Source organism: Pristis pectinata, chromosome 8, assembly GCF_009764475.1.
Source record: "Pristis pectinata isolate sPriPec2 chromosome 8, sPriPec2.1.pri, whole genome shotgun sequence".
Lineage (NCBI taxonomy): Eukaryota > Metazoa > Chordata > Chondrichthyes > Rhinopristiformes > Pristidae > Pristis > Pristis pectinata.
In genome coordinates, this window is record NC_067412.1 from 16,381,888 (window position 1) to 16,399,344 (window position 17,457).

The 17,457-nt window shown below is 38.8% G+C and overlaps 1 protein-coding gene across 1 annotated transcript in view; it reads left to right on the forward strand.

Annotated features, from left to right (window-relative positions):
* The window catches only part of dnah3 (dynein axonemal heavy chain 3), a 127,486-nt gene that overhangs the window by 55,185 nt on the left and 54,844 nt on the right, over positions 1-17,457 (forward strand). Inside the window, 14 exon segments of the mRNA XM_052021268.1 lie at positions 1,023-1,114; positions 1,499-1,545; positions 1,548-1,612; positions 2,351-2,467; positions 2,941-2,986; positions 2,989-3,083; positions 3,085-3,120; positions 3,989-4,126; positions 7,045-7,266; positions 7,882-7,974; positions 11,615-11,725; positions 13,395-13,509; positions 14,869-15,067; positions 16,482-16,590. Of these exon segments, the coding sequence (XP_051877228.1) occupies positions 1,023-1,114; positions 1,499-1,545; positions 1,548-1,612; positions 2,351-2,467; positions 2,941-2,986; positions 2,989-3,083; positions 3,085-3,120; positions 3,989-4,126; positions 7,045-7,266; positions 7,882-7,974; positions 11,615-11,725; positions 13,395-13,509; positions 14,869-15,067; positions 16,482-16,590 (1,485 nt within the window).

Consider the following 17,457-nt stretch of genomic DNA (forward strand, 5'->3'; position numbering starts at 1 on the left):
GAGCTTTCTGGGCCGTGGCGTCTGTGTGGTTGGACCAGGACAGGCTATTGGTGATGTTCACTCCTAGGAACTTAAGATCTCAACCCTCTCGACCTCAGCACCATTGATGTAGCAGGTGTATGTGCACCGCCCCCCTTCTTGAAGTCAATGACCAGCTCTTTTGGTTTTGCTAACATTAAGGGAAAAGTTGTTGTCATGGCACCGTGCACAAGGCTCTCTATCTCCTTCGTACTCTGACTCATTGTTATTTGAGATACGGCCCACTTTGGTGGTATCATCTGCAAACTTGTAGATGGAGTTAGAGCAGAATCTGGCCATAGAGTCGTGAGTGTATAGAGAGTAAAGTTAGGGGGCTGAGGATACAGCCTTGTGAGTTACCAGTGTTGAGAATAATTGTGGTGGAGGTGTTGCTACTTATCCTTACTGATTGCAGTCTGTTGGTCAGGAAGTCAAGGATCCAATTGCAAAGGGAGGTGTTGAGTCCCAGGTATCGGAGTTTGGAGATGAGTTTGCTTGGAATTTTAGTATTGAAGGCAGAGCTGTAGTCAATAAAGTGGCTGGGAATCTCTATACATTCTTGCTCCAGTTGCACTTATGAAGAGTCCAGCATTGGAGTGTACTTGGCAAAGCAGCAGAAATAGACTGGATGCAACTTTGGCATTGTAACATCAGCTTTTCCTGCATTTTCATGTAAAATTCATGCAAATAATTACAGCTGCCTTAGATTGGTGTGCTGAAGGGACTTATAAAAATGCACTTTGATTCGTGGGATGGGTGGCTCTAAAGCATTTCATTAATGAAGTGTAGTCACTGTTGTGTAAAATAATTGTTCCTCAGAGCAATTATCCACCAGGCTCTTCTTGGCAAACCATGTGGATCTATTGCTGGACAATGAAATGAATAATGTGGAGAGATTTTCTTCCTTTTAATTATAAATTTTGGCGACTTATTATTTGTGCTGGTCCATGCTGTGCTATGACTATGACATATGACACATGACTATGACTATGTGTTGTTTACAGATCAGTGCAATTGTTGGATTTGAAGTGAAACCTGATAAAGACACCACCTTGCAGGAGATGCTAGAAATAGGACTTGAAAAGTTCATTGACAAGTAAGCAGTTAGTACACTTACTTTTCTGGCAAGAACATGTTTCCTTTTAAGCTATTTTGTAACCAATTGCACAGTTCCCCTGAAAAAGAGTGATCTTGCATAAATTCTCTATCATTCTATAGTACTGATCTGAGAGTAGTCTGTGCATGAATAGATCAAGGCACCTGCACAGAGTAATTGACTGTTTAATCTGCACTAATACCTTCCTATGATGTTGTTGGAGGTAAGAGGAACTCGCTGTGTGACAGCATTTCTGACGTCCTGCATCTTTCTCTATTGTCTTAGCAAATTGTAATAGTAAAAACTGTCATGGAAAGTCAAGAAATACTTAGTCAAAATTCTGTACATATTAAAGAATAGAATGACTTGTAAACACCTCTTTAGATTGGAAGAGATTGGAGTAGCAGCAAGCAAAGAGTATTCACTGAGAAAGCTCTTGCTAAGATGAAAGCAGAATGGGTGGATTGCAACTTCAACTTTACAAAGTATAGGGACACAGTGAGTATATTTCAAACCATATCAACTTGGGTAATTATTTTCTTCACATGCATTCTGGTAGCTATAAGTCTGGGTTACTAATGCTATGAAATTTCTCCAAAACACCAAATTGTGCCTGACTCCGTATCCAGTAAATTCTCTCTTTTACAGTATATTTACTATGCTGCATTAATCATTAATAAAGAACAGAAAAGAAGAGCTTATGGCAGATGCCAGGTTGTTAACACAAATGAGAACCAGGCTGATTCCACAAAGTTCAAAGGAAAAGTACAAAAGAAATAAGAGAGAATAGATAAGAGAAGCAAATATAAAAGGGTTAGGGGTGAGGGTTAACCCTTATGCATGAAGTGTATAAATAGATTAGACAGAGTGAAACCATCCCCATTGGTGGAAGGTAAAGAACCAGGGAACATAAAATGTAAGTGATTGGCAAAAGAACCAAAAGTGAAGCAAAACCACAAGAAGAAGCCTATCATTGCACTGATTAATTAGAGCCTGTTAGAAGAAGTAGGGCAGAGAGATTCAATTGTGCTGTTCAAGAGGGAGCTGCATAAGTATCTCAAAGGAAAGAATTTGCTGGGGTCTGAGAAAAGAGCTGGTAAAGAGTTGATGGACTGAATGGTCTCCTTCCATCCTGTAACCATTTAGTGAAGAATGACGTAATTTGGAGCATATGAATTGCACAGAATGCTGCCTTTTGTAGATAAGATGCTATAACGTAGTCTCCTGTGTTTTCAGAATGTAAGCATTCTATCTGCAGTGGATGATATACAGGTATTGCTGGATGATCACATCATTAAGATACAGACCATGCGTGGATCACCATATATTAAACCAGTTGAAACTGAATGTAAGGTAGGAGCAAATGGATTGGGGAGAATGGGGCTTTGTGAAACAGTAATACTAAAAATGAATGCCCATCTTCAACACTTTCATAATTCAGTATGGACCTTTGCTCCCCCCTCCCGCACCCCCAGAAAGAGTAATGCGTGTACATTTTTAATATAAAAAATACAATTTAATTTCAGATTTGTATTTGCAATTCAATTTAAAAATAATTGGTTAGGAAGATGAAATACATAAGCTATTAGAATTAAAAATTTTGACTTTGGGTCCTTACTTTTTTAATCTTCATTTGATAATGTACTACTGCTCTCTAAGATAGTTTGCCTGTATTGGAGCTGTAGTTCATGTTGATCAGTAAATATGATCTTTAAAATAACTAATTTCTATGTGGTTGGAAGATAGGGCATGGTGTTCTAATATTTTAAAAATAAGAGAAGCACTGAATATAACAATTGTTTTGTGTATAATTTTCAACAATCTAGCTATGGGAGGAGAAGCTGGTCCTGATGCAGAATATTCTTGATGCCTGGTTAAATGCCAGGCCACCTGGCTTTACCTAGAGCCTATCTTTAGCTCTGAGGATATCATTGCTCAAATGCCAGAAGAAGGTCGGAAGTTTGGAATTGGTGGATGGCTACTGGAAAGATATAATGTTTGAAGCAGTAAGTTAATCACCCATTTCTTCAATTCAAAACTTAGTATTGAATTCAGGTCACAAAACAAATATTAGGTATTTTATAGCATCCATGGATGCCAAAAACATGAAGTTGTGGAAGCTTGAAAGCAATGTTTGGCTTTCCAGTATTTTCCTACAAGTTAATATTGAGCTGCAGGTGAGGAGTTGCTGCCATACCTAAACTGAAACACTTTAACTTTATTGTGTTTATTTTTTTCTCCCTATTTCAAAAGTTATTTTCTGTTTATTTCTATTTAAATTTTGTTCCGGGGTCTGCTCCTGTATCTTTGTCAATCTTTGCTAATCCTGTAAATGAAGGGGAGAACTTATACTTATCCTTTGACATCCTTCTCCTTGCCCTTTTCTGGGAAGTATCCTCTTCACTTAATGTGATAGAAACCCAGACTGTTACCAAAGACAGTAAGGTGCCACTGTATCACCACCCTCTTTGTAGGTGTTACTGAGGTGATGGCATTGAATATTTTTTAATATTAACTGTATATTAACAAGATGTGACCAACATATTTTGCCCATCCCTAATTGTCCATGCCAGCAATGTCTACATCCTATGGATGAATACGCTGAAAAAGAGTTCATCTATTGTATTCACAGAGCTAAATTGTCTCTATTAGATGACTAGCATTACTTTTAATTTGTTACATAATGTTACATGCATAATTTCACCCACTGATGCAGTAAAATTGCTGCCTTGAGACAGTTTAGTTAGCTTAAATTGGATATAATATAAGATTAAAGACTGTCTTCTGAAAATGTGTAACTTTTAATCTATTGTCAATGAGACATAGTAAAAGGCTTGTTTTCTTATAATGCATTTTTATTTATTTTGTTACAAGGTAAAAGATACTCATGTTTTGGAAGCTACTGCTCAGCCAAATATGTTGGAAAGGTTGCTAGAGGCTAATGTTCTCTTGGAAGAGATCCAGAAAGGTCTTAATTTATACCTGGAGATGAAAAAGACTCTATTTCCCAAGGTAACAAATCCTTTAAAAATATACAGGAGTTACTTCATTTTAGATAAGGTATCTTTATTAGTCACATGTACATCAAAACACACAGTGAAATAAATCTTTTGCGTATTGTTCTGGGAGTAGCCCGCAAGTGTCGTCACGCTTCCAGCGCCAACATAGCATGCCCACGACTTCCTAACCCGTACGTTTTTGGAATGTGGGAGTAAACCGGAGCACCCGAAGGAAACCCACACAGACACGGGGAGAACGTACAAACTCCTTACAGACAGTGGCCAGAATTGAACCCGGGTCGCTGGTGCTGTAAAGTGTTACGCTAACCGCTACACTACCGTGGAATACAATTATAGAATCATGGTAGTATAACAAAAGTTGTTATATTAGCTATTGGGGAAATATCAGGAAATAATCTAAAATGTACATTGACATTGTTGAAACTTCCTTCATCTTTGTGTGTATTCATCACTTGTATTGCAAAAATAAACCAGCATTCACTGAAGATATGAAAGATGGATTTTGATGCAGTTACTGAAATGTAGCTGGCAGAGGTGGAACTGGCAGTACGTTTTTTCACTTAACTCAAGATCTGCTACCAAGGGGGAATTCACATTTAGATACCTAAACAAATCTGTCCTCTCAATACTTCCAACTTCAGAAATCTAAAGGCCATACTCTGGTTGTTAAAGCTCAGTGAACGGTTCTACCGTATTCACGCCCCTTTCTTGTAGACCCAGCTCTAAACTGCAGGCTCTGGTACTGTTGATACTCTGAGCAGGTACTCAACAACTGCAGGATGCTTCAGTAGCTTGTCCTAATCTGCAGAATGAGTTGGAATAGCATGCAGTTACTCAGCTCCCAGGGTTTCTTAGACATGAGAAGGGCTAATGAACAAACTAATTTTACTGGAACAAAAGTTTGATTGTCCTTGATTATAAATCTTTCCTCTTTCTCCAATGACTTTCTGTATGAGCTGTTGTGGATAGAGTCGTGGAGTCATACAACATGGAAACAGGCCATTTGGCCCAACTTGTCCATGCCAACCAGTGGGCACCCTTTTGTAGGCACCCTTCTCAACTGTCTATATTAATCTCATCTCCCAGCACTTGGTCCATAGCCTTCAATGCCTAGGCTGTAATCCATTCTTCCAATCTTGCTTTTGTTTAGTGAGGCCAGCTCCCACATGAGAATTACTGAAATGTCTTCCTTTTATTTTAACCAGTAACTCCCCATCAACATTGTTGTGGCCCTAAATCGCACCCTTGACATCACGATCTCTTTGTTCTTCCCCTCCCAGAATCAAGATAGGATCTCACACTCCATCCCAAGACCCATCACATTCAACTGATCAACCTCCATCATTTCAATTGTCCTTCCAAGCAATTCCATACAAAATCACGTCATTCTCCTCCTTTCCTCTTTAGGAATTTTGAAGGCATAGTTGCAACACCTATCCTTATATTTCTCCCTTCCCATCATCCAAGGTCCAAAGATCGCCACGAAGAAGAAACCAAGATTCAATTTACTTTCAGTTTGGTTTCCTGCACTTGCTGCTTACAATCAGGTCTCCTTAGTCTGCAAGTATTCAAGTCACTTGCTAATTTATTTCTCCAAATCATTCCTACTCTAGCCTCACTGTCCTTGGTCTCCTTCATTGGAACAGATCCTCAATCTTTCTGCCAGGTACTTTGCAGCCTTGAAGTCATCAGTGTTATATCACATTTTTTCTAGGAACAGATTCTGGTGCAGTGGGTGCTGGTAATGAAGGATAAGTGGTTCCCAAGCTGTTGTAAAGGTCTTGTGTTTTAGATGAAGGTCCTTTGTTGGCATGTGACCACTGGGTGGGATCTGTGCTCCTGTGAATTGATTTGCATTTTCCTGTCAATGTCCTGAGCTAGAGGAGGCATCCTAAATTCCCCAGCTTTCCAAAATTTCCCTTTCCCTCTGTTATTTTGCTATAACCATTTACACCTCCTCTGGTCCAATCTGTTAAGTGTTTAACTTTATCATTATTGCCCCTTTTAAGCCTTCCACCATCATCACTCTTGTCATTTCATCACTCTGATCTCCACAGACCTTACCAGTCTCCTTCCTTTCCACCCCAACTGCCCTTTCCATGACTCTGCATAAAAAGATGGTTATTCTCTTAACATCCCCCAACTCTGATGAAAGGTCATCAAGCATAGTTCTGCTTCTCTCTCCACAGGTGATATGTGTCCTGAATGTTTTCAGAATTTTCTGAACTATTTCTACCAATGCTCCCAGTGAACCAGAAGCCATGCATTAAATGCAAATTCTGCTCCTCCCTCCACCAAGTGCCTCCAAGACAATTACTTAGGAAGTTCAGGAGACTATTACTCGGTGCAAGTTGTACAGCATTCTCAGTTGGGGAGAGTTATGCTGGGTCAAAAGAGAGCATAATGAGCTAAATTCCTGTAGTGCATTTGGAATATCCCAGGACATGCCTCAAAAAGCAGAAGGCTTGAGCACAAAACACTTAAAACTCACCCATCCCGCAACAGAAATTTGAGCTGGAATTTAAATGGAGCAAAAATGTGGATGATTTGGGAGTTTTATCCACTTGTTTTCCTCACTGACCTAAAAAATACCTTATCCTTAACTTTGATATCCTTTGTGTGTGCTTGTCTTGGGTCATAAAGCCCTTACTCTAGTTTGCATTATGTTAAATTGTACTTGTTGTCTGGAAGGACTGTGGTCATTTGTAACTGTTCTGAAAATATTTTCGTATTAGATTCTTTTTGTGACATTGCTTGAACTAAACCTATTAGCATCAGGTCAAATAATAGGAGTGGAGCAGAATGGGAGAGTTCAAAGATAAGGAAGAATGGAATGGGGGTCACCTTTTAGCTAAATTTTCAGAGTGAACTAAATCATTGTGTTTATTTTCTTGCATTCTTAGTCTTGAGCTCTTTTTTCCCCACTACAGGTTCTTTTTCTTGTCCAATGATGAGTTGCTTGAAATTCTTTCGGAAACCAAAGACCCGCTTAGAGTCCAGCCACATCTGAAGAAATGCTTTGAAGGGATAGCAAAACTTCAGTTCACCGATCAGCTTCAAATAACAGGAATGATTAGCTCTGAAGGAGAAATTGTCCCATTTGTTAAAAATATTAACCCAGCAAAAGCTAAGGTACACATTTGCTCCCATGCCTGTGAACTGCTCCTCAGTGATTACCAAACAATCCTTATTATAGACAGGGGTCAATTTTACAAAAGACCGTTGGTTATTCTAACTTTTGGTTATTTTAACTTAAAAACTTTTTAAAATCTTAATTGAATTAAACCTCAGGCCTAATCACTACTCACAGGCCACAGAGATCTTTAGAACTAACTTCCAGTTTATTTTTGTCTCTTAAAGGCACCTGGTGTGAAATGTCTTCCAGTTTCTTTAGTTATTTCCAAATAGGTACAAAAACATGTTCAGTTTTCAACTGTGAATTTGTGAATTGGGTCTGCCATGGTTATATGTATGGGGCTCTTAAAACCATACAGAGAAAAGGAGTGCTTTATTTCATGAGGAAGTTACCACGCATCCTGGCAACTTTTTTTCCAAAAAGATTTTAAAATGTTCAGAGGTCTGTGAAGGGTTGCTTTGAGTTTCATGACAACAGATTGAAAGAGACCGGTCCCTATGACCTCATGATTTCCTCATGTTCATTTTTGACATTAGTCAGTTTTATAATATCAGTACACATAACATTTTTTTAAAAAACATAAGCATTTGTTTGTGGCTTCTTCCTTACAGGGTATGGTAGAGAAATGGCTTTTGCAAGTTGAAGAGATGATGCTAAGCAGCATAAAGCATGTTATTAAGGAAGGTATTGCCAACTATGTTCAGGTAATAGGACACAATACTCAATCATAATTAAACAATTTTATATGTTTGTAATAATTCCTACAAACTCATTGTTTGATGGAATTAGCAGCAAGCAAAGAGTATTCACTGGGTATTAACATTACCTTTTATTAATTTGTTTGTCATCAGTTTATTCCTTGCTGATCAATATCTTGGCTATACGAGGATGTTTACTGAGTAAAACAATATAAATCAAGCACAGGACTTGCCTTTCCCACACTTGAATTAGCTGCAAGATAATGTAGCGTAATCCTTGGATCTTACCACTAGCGGGGAAGCAATATGTGTTCTTTACTGGATTCTGTTGATATTGAAAACAAAATATTCTGATATTCAATCATAAATTCAATATTCCATAGGGAAATAAATCAGCCATGATCGAATGGTGGAGCAGACTTGATGGGCCAAATGGTATAATTCTGCTCCTATGTCTCGTGGTATAATTTAAATTATAAAGCATGTTATCTGCCAGTGAAAGTTGTTTATTTGATAATGAGTGGCATAGTGGCATAGAAGGTAGAGCTGCAGCCTACATCTCCAGTGGCCTAGGTTCAATCCTGACCTTCTCCGCTATCTGTATGGAGTTTGTAGATTCTCCCTGTGACTGCATGGGTTTTCCTTCCATGTCCCAAAGACGTAAATTAATTGACTATTTTATATTACCCCAAGTGTAAGTGGTTGGGGGCCTGATGGACATGTGAGAGAGAATAGGTCACTTAGAAATAAGCAGAGGAACAGGATTGATAGGATTACTTGAAGAGCCAGCATCGACCCAATGAACTGAATGACCTCCTCCTAAATTGAAAGGGAATATAACAATGGTTGATTGAAATGTGCAAAGGTAGGATACTTGGATTTCTTAGAAATTCTCCACTATTTGATATAGAATATACATATCTACATGAGTAAGGAAAGCAGTAAATGATGGTCTGAGATTTTGTGAAATCTGGAGCACACAGGAGCTGAATGAGTTGACATGCAACGTATCTACTCCCTGCAGCAATTGCTTGTGGGGAAATGAGCCTTTTTAAAATGGAGCAAATAATGAAAATTCACAGTTTTACCTTAACAAAATCTTTGCTGGCCTTTCTAATGTCTTTAAATCATCGGACTGCTTATCTGACATCCAGTATCAGGTGAACATGAGTTTCTTCCAACTAAATGCTGGGAGGTCTGAAGCCGTTGTATTCAGTCCCCATCACAGACTCTGCTCTTCAGCTGCTGACAATATCCTTCTCCCTGGCAAGCATAGAACGTAGAATATTACAACGCAGTACAGGCCCTTCAGCCCACAATGTTAAGCCGACATTTTATCCTGCTCTAAGATCTATCAAACCCTTCCCTCCCACATAGCCCTCCATTTTTCTATCATTCATGTGGCTATCTAAGAGTCTCTTAAATGTGCCTAATATATCTGCCTCCACCACCTCTGCCGGCAGTGCGTTCCACGCACCCACCACTCTCTGTGTAAAAAAAAAACTTATCTCTGACATTCTCGCTATACCTTCCTCCAATCACCTTAAAATTATGCCCCCTCATATGAGCCATTTTCTCCCTGGGAAAACATCTCTGACTGTCCATTCGATCTATGCCTCTTATCATCTTGTAGACCTCTATTAAGTCACCTCTCGTCTTCCTTCTCTCCAAAGAGAAAAGCCCTAGCTCACTCAACCTATCCTCATAAGACATGCTCTCCAATCCAGGCAACATCCTGGTAAATCTCCTCTGCACCCTCCCTAAAGCTTCCACAACCTTCCCATAATGAGGTGACCAGAACTGAACACAATACTCCAAGTGTAGTCTAACCAGAGTTTTATAGAGCTGCAACATTACCTGGCAGCTCTTGAAGTCAATACCCCGATTAATGAAGGCCAACACGCCATGCGCCTTCTTAACAACCCTATCGACCTGCGCGGCAACCTTGAGGGATCTATGGACATGGACCCCAAGATCCCTCTGTTCCTCCACACTGCCAAGAGTCCTGCCATTAACCTTGTATTCTGCCTTCAAATTCAATCTTCCAAAGAAACAACACCAGTTTTTTTTTTACATCTTTGGTGTTATATTTGACCCAGAAATTAGCTCAGATATGTCTTTGGCATCCGTAAGAAAGCCTATTTCCCCTTCTGTAACATTGCTGGATACCTCCCCTGCCTCAGCTCAACTGCTGTTGTAATCTATGTCTATATCTTTATTATCTCTGAAACTTTTCCTGTGCATTCCTGGCAGGGCTTTGACATTATTAGCCTTTTAGTTTTTTTTTTAATCCTGAACATCAGCTTTCAGAGATTTCAATGCATGGATCCTGAAGTTCCTTCTTCTGCACATTTCCTAGTTTCTTGCCTTTTAGAAAGTACTTTGAATTCATTTTCTTGGGACCTCGTATCTTCTGTACATTGAACTCCACCTGCTACAATTTTGTCTACTCGCTTAAACTAACTATGCTCCTTTCTTTCCACTCCCAGCTTTACTATTTGCTGTCATTTACTTCTGTCTTTAAGTGGCCCCAACATCCAAGCCATCATTATTTTCACATCTTTCATTTTCTTTTCTTTCATTCCTATTAACACCATTGTCTAATATTAGTATCCCTTCACTGTCCTGCACATCTCTCCAAATATCTCTACAGTTCTTTGCATTTGTCCAAGCCTTTTCAGTTTTGTACTTTCTTATATCTCTTGATGTCCAAGTTCGTTTAATTAATTGAGTATAATATCTAGGGGAATTGAATTATACCAAATTCTTCTTTGAAGACCTTCCAGTGTAATCTTATCAATAATAGTTCTGACTAGTCTACTTTGATCAGTTTCTGAATTATTCCTTCATAGCTCCTCTACACTTAAAACGTTGGTTCGTGACTCATCTTCCATCCTCTCAAATCTATACTGAATTTAATCATGTTATGTTCATGGTTAGCTAGGTGTTCTCTTACTTTTATTTATTCATTTTTCTGCATGGTCAGCATTTATTGCCCATCCCTATTTGTCCTTGTGAAGGTTGTGGTGGGTGAGCTACAAATGAGTAGGATTCTGGACTATTTCAGTCAACCATATAGGGTGGGTTTAGAGTCACATGTAGGCCTGTCCAGGTAAGGATGGCAGATTTCCCCCAGAAGGACATGAGGGAACTAGATGGGTTTTTATAATAATCATTAGTCATGATCATCAGTATTAATGACTAGCTGTTGCTGTTCATATTCTAGATTATTAATCTGAATTTAAATTTCACAACTGTATATGGGATTTGAACTCAGGGCTCTGAATTACTAGTCCAGCAGCTTTACCACTGTGTCAACATGCTGGCACATGTATAATGGCCTCTTTCTCATCTGTATAGTGCTGCCATTTATGTTCATGTGCTGAAGCAGGTCAGTACTAGTGAGTATTATGCCAATGCAGACTAAATAATGGAGTATTATGACAACTCTGGGATGTTGGGGTGTGGTCTTTAGAACAGCCAAATAGAAAAACTTTGGATAATGGGAAGTGCTTATCACATATCAGGGACAATGAATTTTGTTCAGACATTGCTTATTGAAAATATTCTGTGCACCATGAGCATAAAAAACATTTATGATTAAAGATTCAAAACTACTTAAGTGTGTTATTCTTTGCTTTTGAAGCTTTCACGTAAAAAATGGGTTCTTCAGTGGCCCGGACAGGTGGTGATTTGCGTGTCCTCTATCTACTGGACCAGTCAGGTTTCTGAGGCAATTACAAATGGCACTTTACCTGTAAGTTGAAATCTGCACGTTTCCTGTATGTATTTGATTCTATAATTTCCTTGGGGAGAAGATTGTGGTATAATAAATCTTCATAAAATACCTTAGAAACCCAATATTTTAAGAAGAGTTGGAAAAATAGGGGTGCATGGAATGGATCAACCCTCTGTGGAAAGGTAGGCAGATTGTAGCAAGTTAATCCCCTCCCTCTACCTCCTAAATTTTGCTACTCCTGGCTCACAAGCAATGTTGGAAAGCAATTCTCACCTTCCTTTAGCCACCTTGTTTCCTAAACCTGTCTCGTAGCTGCTTAAATCTCAATGGCTGCTAACACTATAGGCATGGAATCTCAATAATCAACCTGCCCCTTGAGAGCAGGTTACTTACGTGACTACCAGCCCAGTCTGAGTCAAACAGGAAGTTAGTATAAGTAACCTTACTCCCGCCCTCTAGGTGCATGTAATTAATTACAAAAAGTGTCCAGCATCAACTGACAATACATCACCTAATGTTTTACTCGTGTTCACTAGTCATGTGATGCATGAAGGTGTAACAGGTGGTCTAACTGTCTGTGATCAGTGTAGTGCATAGTTATTACAGCATGGGCAGTACTGAGACCAGTGAACTCTAGGGGCTCTGGTGGATATGGGCTACTGTTTTTTGTATTGGTGAAATGTTCAACTTACTTTCACAGGAATTCATGAGACATTTATTTTTGTGATGCAAGTATATGTACTTGATTTAAAGAAAGATAAAACTATGATAAACTGCAGATTTGCTCCCTGGATCATTTTAGTCATGTTAATGGTCTATGATCATTTTTGCAGATGTTCATAATTTTCTTAATTCTTGGATTAACTTGAAACAAAATTGCAATTAACTTTTTTAAAATAAAGCTCTTTAAATAATAAAATGAAAATTGCCCTCACTTGTCCTCTCCATGTTGGTCTGCTAGCTGAGGACATCAGGATATGAATGTTAATTTTCAAGAGGAAGTATTTGCAATGATTTATACTGTAAATAGTTGCAAATTCATTTGTAAAGAATCTCCTTTATTTAATTGTGCAACAGTAAAGCTGAATTGAGTAAGATTAGGACTCTGCAACAAAATAGTGCGCTCCAAATAAAGCAGCTACCTGTGATTGATGTCACATTTATCAGTTATTATTATATTAATAACTGGGTTGTATAGTTTTCAGAAAATCAGTAAAATTTTCTATTAAGATGCATTCAACCAGCAATTGTACTGGTGGTTCAAGGTAATTACAATATAAATGCATTATGAATGTAAATGTAATGTGAATCTCACTTCAAGACCTGACACAGCCTGAAGCAGAACAAAATTAATTGGGACTCCTTAGAGGAAGGATTTTTGTTTCTCTTCTCACTTCTTTGGATCATTTTGGGCTTTAGCGCTCAAGTTCCACTTTGTATTGTTGCAAAGTGTAAATGCACTCTTATAATTAAGACACAGGGATTCTTCTGACAGAAATAATGTAAAACATCTGGTAGGTTATTTGTAGGAATAGGTGTCTTGTTGCAAATCGGTCTGTGTGATGTGAGGATAGATCTAAAGCAGAGGAGAAGATTCTTCAAATTTTGAAAACAAAATATTGATTGCAGCTTTTCTCTGTTATTGTACTAATGACTACATCAACACATCTTTCCCATTGCCTTGAAGGATTATCTACAGAAAAGCAATGAACAAATTAATGAAATTGTGGAACTAGTGCGAGGAAAGCTATCTGGTGGAGAACGCATGACTCTTGGAGCACTTACGGTCATTGATGTGCATGGTAATTATTGCCTGAAGGTTTTCTCAGGGGGAAGGAACAGTAAATGCTTGTTTCGTCAAGTCACATTTTCTTAACTAATTTGTTCTGAGGATGTGGGCAGTACTGATAAAGCCGTATTTATTTCTCGAAGTAATTGCCCAGACAACTAAAGCTTTAAAGGTCAGCTGTTTTATGTGAATGTGACAAATTCCTTTCTTTGAAGGGAATCATTGAACACATTTTGTTGGTCTGGATCATGCTTTATTTTGGGCAGCAGTTCCATAAAGGCCAATGAGGTTAGACGAAGATGATTTCATATCTCATGAGCAGATAAGCAGACTGGGCTATATTTTCTAGTGTTTAGAAGGATGAGAGAGATCTCATTAAAACGTAAAACACTCTTACAGGGCTCGACAGGCTGGAAGCAAGGATAATATTTCCCTAGGTTTGGTGTCTAGAATCAGAGGTCACAAATCTCAAAGTGTGTGGCTGGCCATTCAAGACTGAGACATGAAAAAATTTCTTCACCCAGAGGGTGGTGAATCTTTGGAATTCTCTACTCAATAGTATTGTGGCGGCTCAGCTGCTGAGTACATTCATGACAGATAGATGGATTTTTAGATATCAAGGGATATGGAGTTAATACAGAAACGTGACATTGAGATCAAAGATCAACTATGGACTTATCGAATGGCAGAACAGGCACAAGGGACTAATTGGGTGCCTCCTCTTCCTATTTTCTATGTTGTTAATGCACACTCCAAATCCTTACAAACTAGTAACAGTCCCATCAGTTGATGGCTGATCAGAAACATCAGCAACCACAGCCTGGTAACTGACCCAGATGATGAAGTCCCAGGCTTTAAGCTACCAAGGAAAACCTGGACAATCCTCGACCATCTGAGCATAGGGTAAGGAAGATGTGGCCACCTGCTCCAGAAGTGGACCATGAGAAATACTCCAAATGGTGACCATGACCATCCAAGTCAGACCATGCCTTTCTGTAAGGCAAGCACATAACTGGGGCTCCAGGTTTGACCAGTTGATCACCCAGGGCAGGGATAGGAATGCAATAATTGGTCTTAATCCTTTGGTTTAGGGAAGTGAAATTAGTTTTAGTTTCTTCACCTCAGTGTTTTGCAAGCCTCTCCTTCTGGTAGTATGCACATAAAATATCACAGAAGAGTGGAGTATTGGACAGATGAAATGTTCCAGGTTTAAGCTGGTGATGGTCTCATGTAAATAATGGCTATTCAAGTAACTGGAGCTCAAGAGCATTTTTAGGACTGTACCCCTGTGAAGAAGTAATAGGAGAAAAGGGAAGGGCTAGAGATATTTATTAGTACATAATATACCCCATTGTGTGTTCTATTCCTATAGCACGTGATGTAGTTGCCCAATTGACAGATGCTAATGTATCAAGTCTCAATGATTTCATGTGGATATCCCAGCTGAGAAATTACTGGGAAGAAAATGAGGCTATTGTGCGTATGATCACTACTGTTTTGACTTATGGTTATGAATATCTGGGTAACTCTGCACGACTTGTCATAACACCACTCACTGATCGATGTTACAGGTAAAATAATAGTTTATTCTTCTGAAATAAGCTGTACATTTTGCTGAATAGACATTTTGTGCTTTGGATATAGCAACTTAGATTAATATTTTTGCAAAGTTATTTCGTCTTTGTATAAAGCTTGTCATTGAATGATTTATACCATTTATATATGCGTATGTGCTGAAAGTTGACAAGTCTGCGTGATGGTGCATATCTGTCCTCTACAGAGAAGAAGGGAAAGCCTAATTTTCCTCCAGTTTAAAACAGTTTGAAACAGTTGAGGAATATGAAATCCACCAAATATGCTTTTTGAAAATCTCAAATTGATCCAAAGTCCTTTCAGTTTCAGAAATTTAAGTGAATCCAATCTATGCATTTTGTTTGACTATAATTAGAAACCAGGCAAATATTTCCTTCTCCTTAAAGCTAGTCTTTAAATTGAAAATTTGAATGAATTTCAGCTCAGTCAGGAAACGTAAATAGCAATTGAAGTAATTTGGGGTCTTGGTTAAATTCCCAGCCATTATTGCCAGATCCATAGTACAAAGTTTTGGCAATACTTTAGCAATACTTACAAATACTTATTGAGGCTTATTGCAGAGCAGATTGATGGAACAACATGAATTTTGCTTTTCAGTTATGCATTTATATAAACACATAGATAATGTTACTGACAAGACCAGATTTTATCTCCCCCATTTGCCAACAAAAAGTGGTAGCAACCTTCCTTGAACCACTACGTAGTGGTGAAGGAATTCCCAGGTTGATTCATAGAACAGTACAGCACAGGAACAGGCCCTTTGGCCCACGATGTCTGCCGATCATTATTTTAGGTAGTGGTTTGATAAAACTGAGGGGATTGCAATATCATTTAAGAGGACCGTCAAATACATTGTTGTGGGGCAGAAATCACATACAGTACAAACCAAGGAAGAATAGTAGATCTTCCCTGAAGGACATTAGTGATGGGTTTATATCCTGAAGTTGCTTCTCATGGCAAGAATTCTTCTGTTCTTGTGTTTCCTACAGTTGGGTTTTCCCTTGCAGCCTTTAACCAGAAATGTAGATAATGAGACTTAAAGACAATGCACATAATCAGAATATGATTGGAGAACACCACTGAAGCCAGACTGCAACCTGTATAATCCTCTAGAGGAAAAAAACAGAGTATGGTAAATTCACTGTCAGTGGAATCTAATCCCACTAGGAAGGAGGGTATATTAATGCAAAAGGGTAATAATATAATAGAACCGTGACATTTTCTGGAATAAGTTTAAACATTTTTTAAATCCAGGCAGATTATAGCACACAAACAATAAAAATCTATTGGAAGAATCTTAATTGTGTGCAGGTAGTTTGGAGAATCCACAAGATTTGTGTATTATCTTTGGTTTCCTGATTAACTGTTGCATTTTTCTTATGATGCACCTAGGACATTGATGGGAGCATTAAGATTAAATCTTGGTGGTGCCCCAGAAGGACCTGCAGGAACTGGCAAAACAGAAACAACAAAAGATTTGGCAAAAGCTGTAGCCAAGCAGGTAATTAAATGTCAAGTACATTGTTGTTACTTCATGCTTTCATTAGCAGCACTTAACAGAAAATAACTTGGTTGCAATTTCCATTTCCTACTTCCGTTTGTGAACTCAGTAACCCATGGTTCTGGAACAGCTTGGCTAGAGGCATGACCATTTCTGGAGTGCAGGTCCTCAGTACTTCAGCTTATCTGTTCCCTTAGCCATTGCAGTATCCAGCCATTTTATTGATACTGTTTCTTTTTATATTATTGAATTGGCTGAAGACTGGCTTCTGTGATGGTCAGGATCATCGGAAGCGGATGGGATGGATCTTCCACTCAGCATGTTTTGCTGAACATTGTTGCACCGGCCCCTCCATTGTTTAGGATGGGGATGTTCTTTTGTTAGCTGTTTAATTATTCACCACCTTTCTCAACTAGGTGTGGCAGCTTTGCAGAGCTTTGATCTGATCCAGTGATTGTGAGATTGCTTGGTTCAATAGATTGTATACTATTTAGCACAGCTTCATCAAGATGGCACCTTATTTTTAGGCGAGGTGCTATTCCTGGCATTCTCTCCTGCATTTTCATTGACCAGTGTTGATCTCCTGTATGTCCAGGTTTGAGCTGTCAGATCTGTTCACTGATGGTGCCACACAAGACAATGTAGGGCATCTCCTGATGTGAAGACAGGACTTCGTCATCACAAGATTTGTGCAATGATCACTTCTACCAATGCTAACAGGGACAGATGTATTGTATAGATAGAGCGCAAGATCAAGTAGGCTTGTCTGACGAGTTGGTCCACTCACATCTTGTCACATTACCATGGAATCTTTATCCACCTGAGGGAGCAGATTGGGCTTCAATTAAAGTCTCATCCAAAGGATCC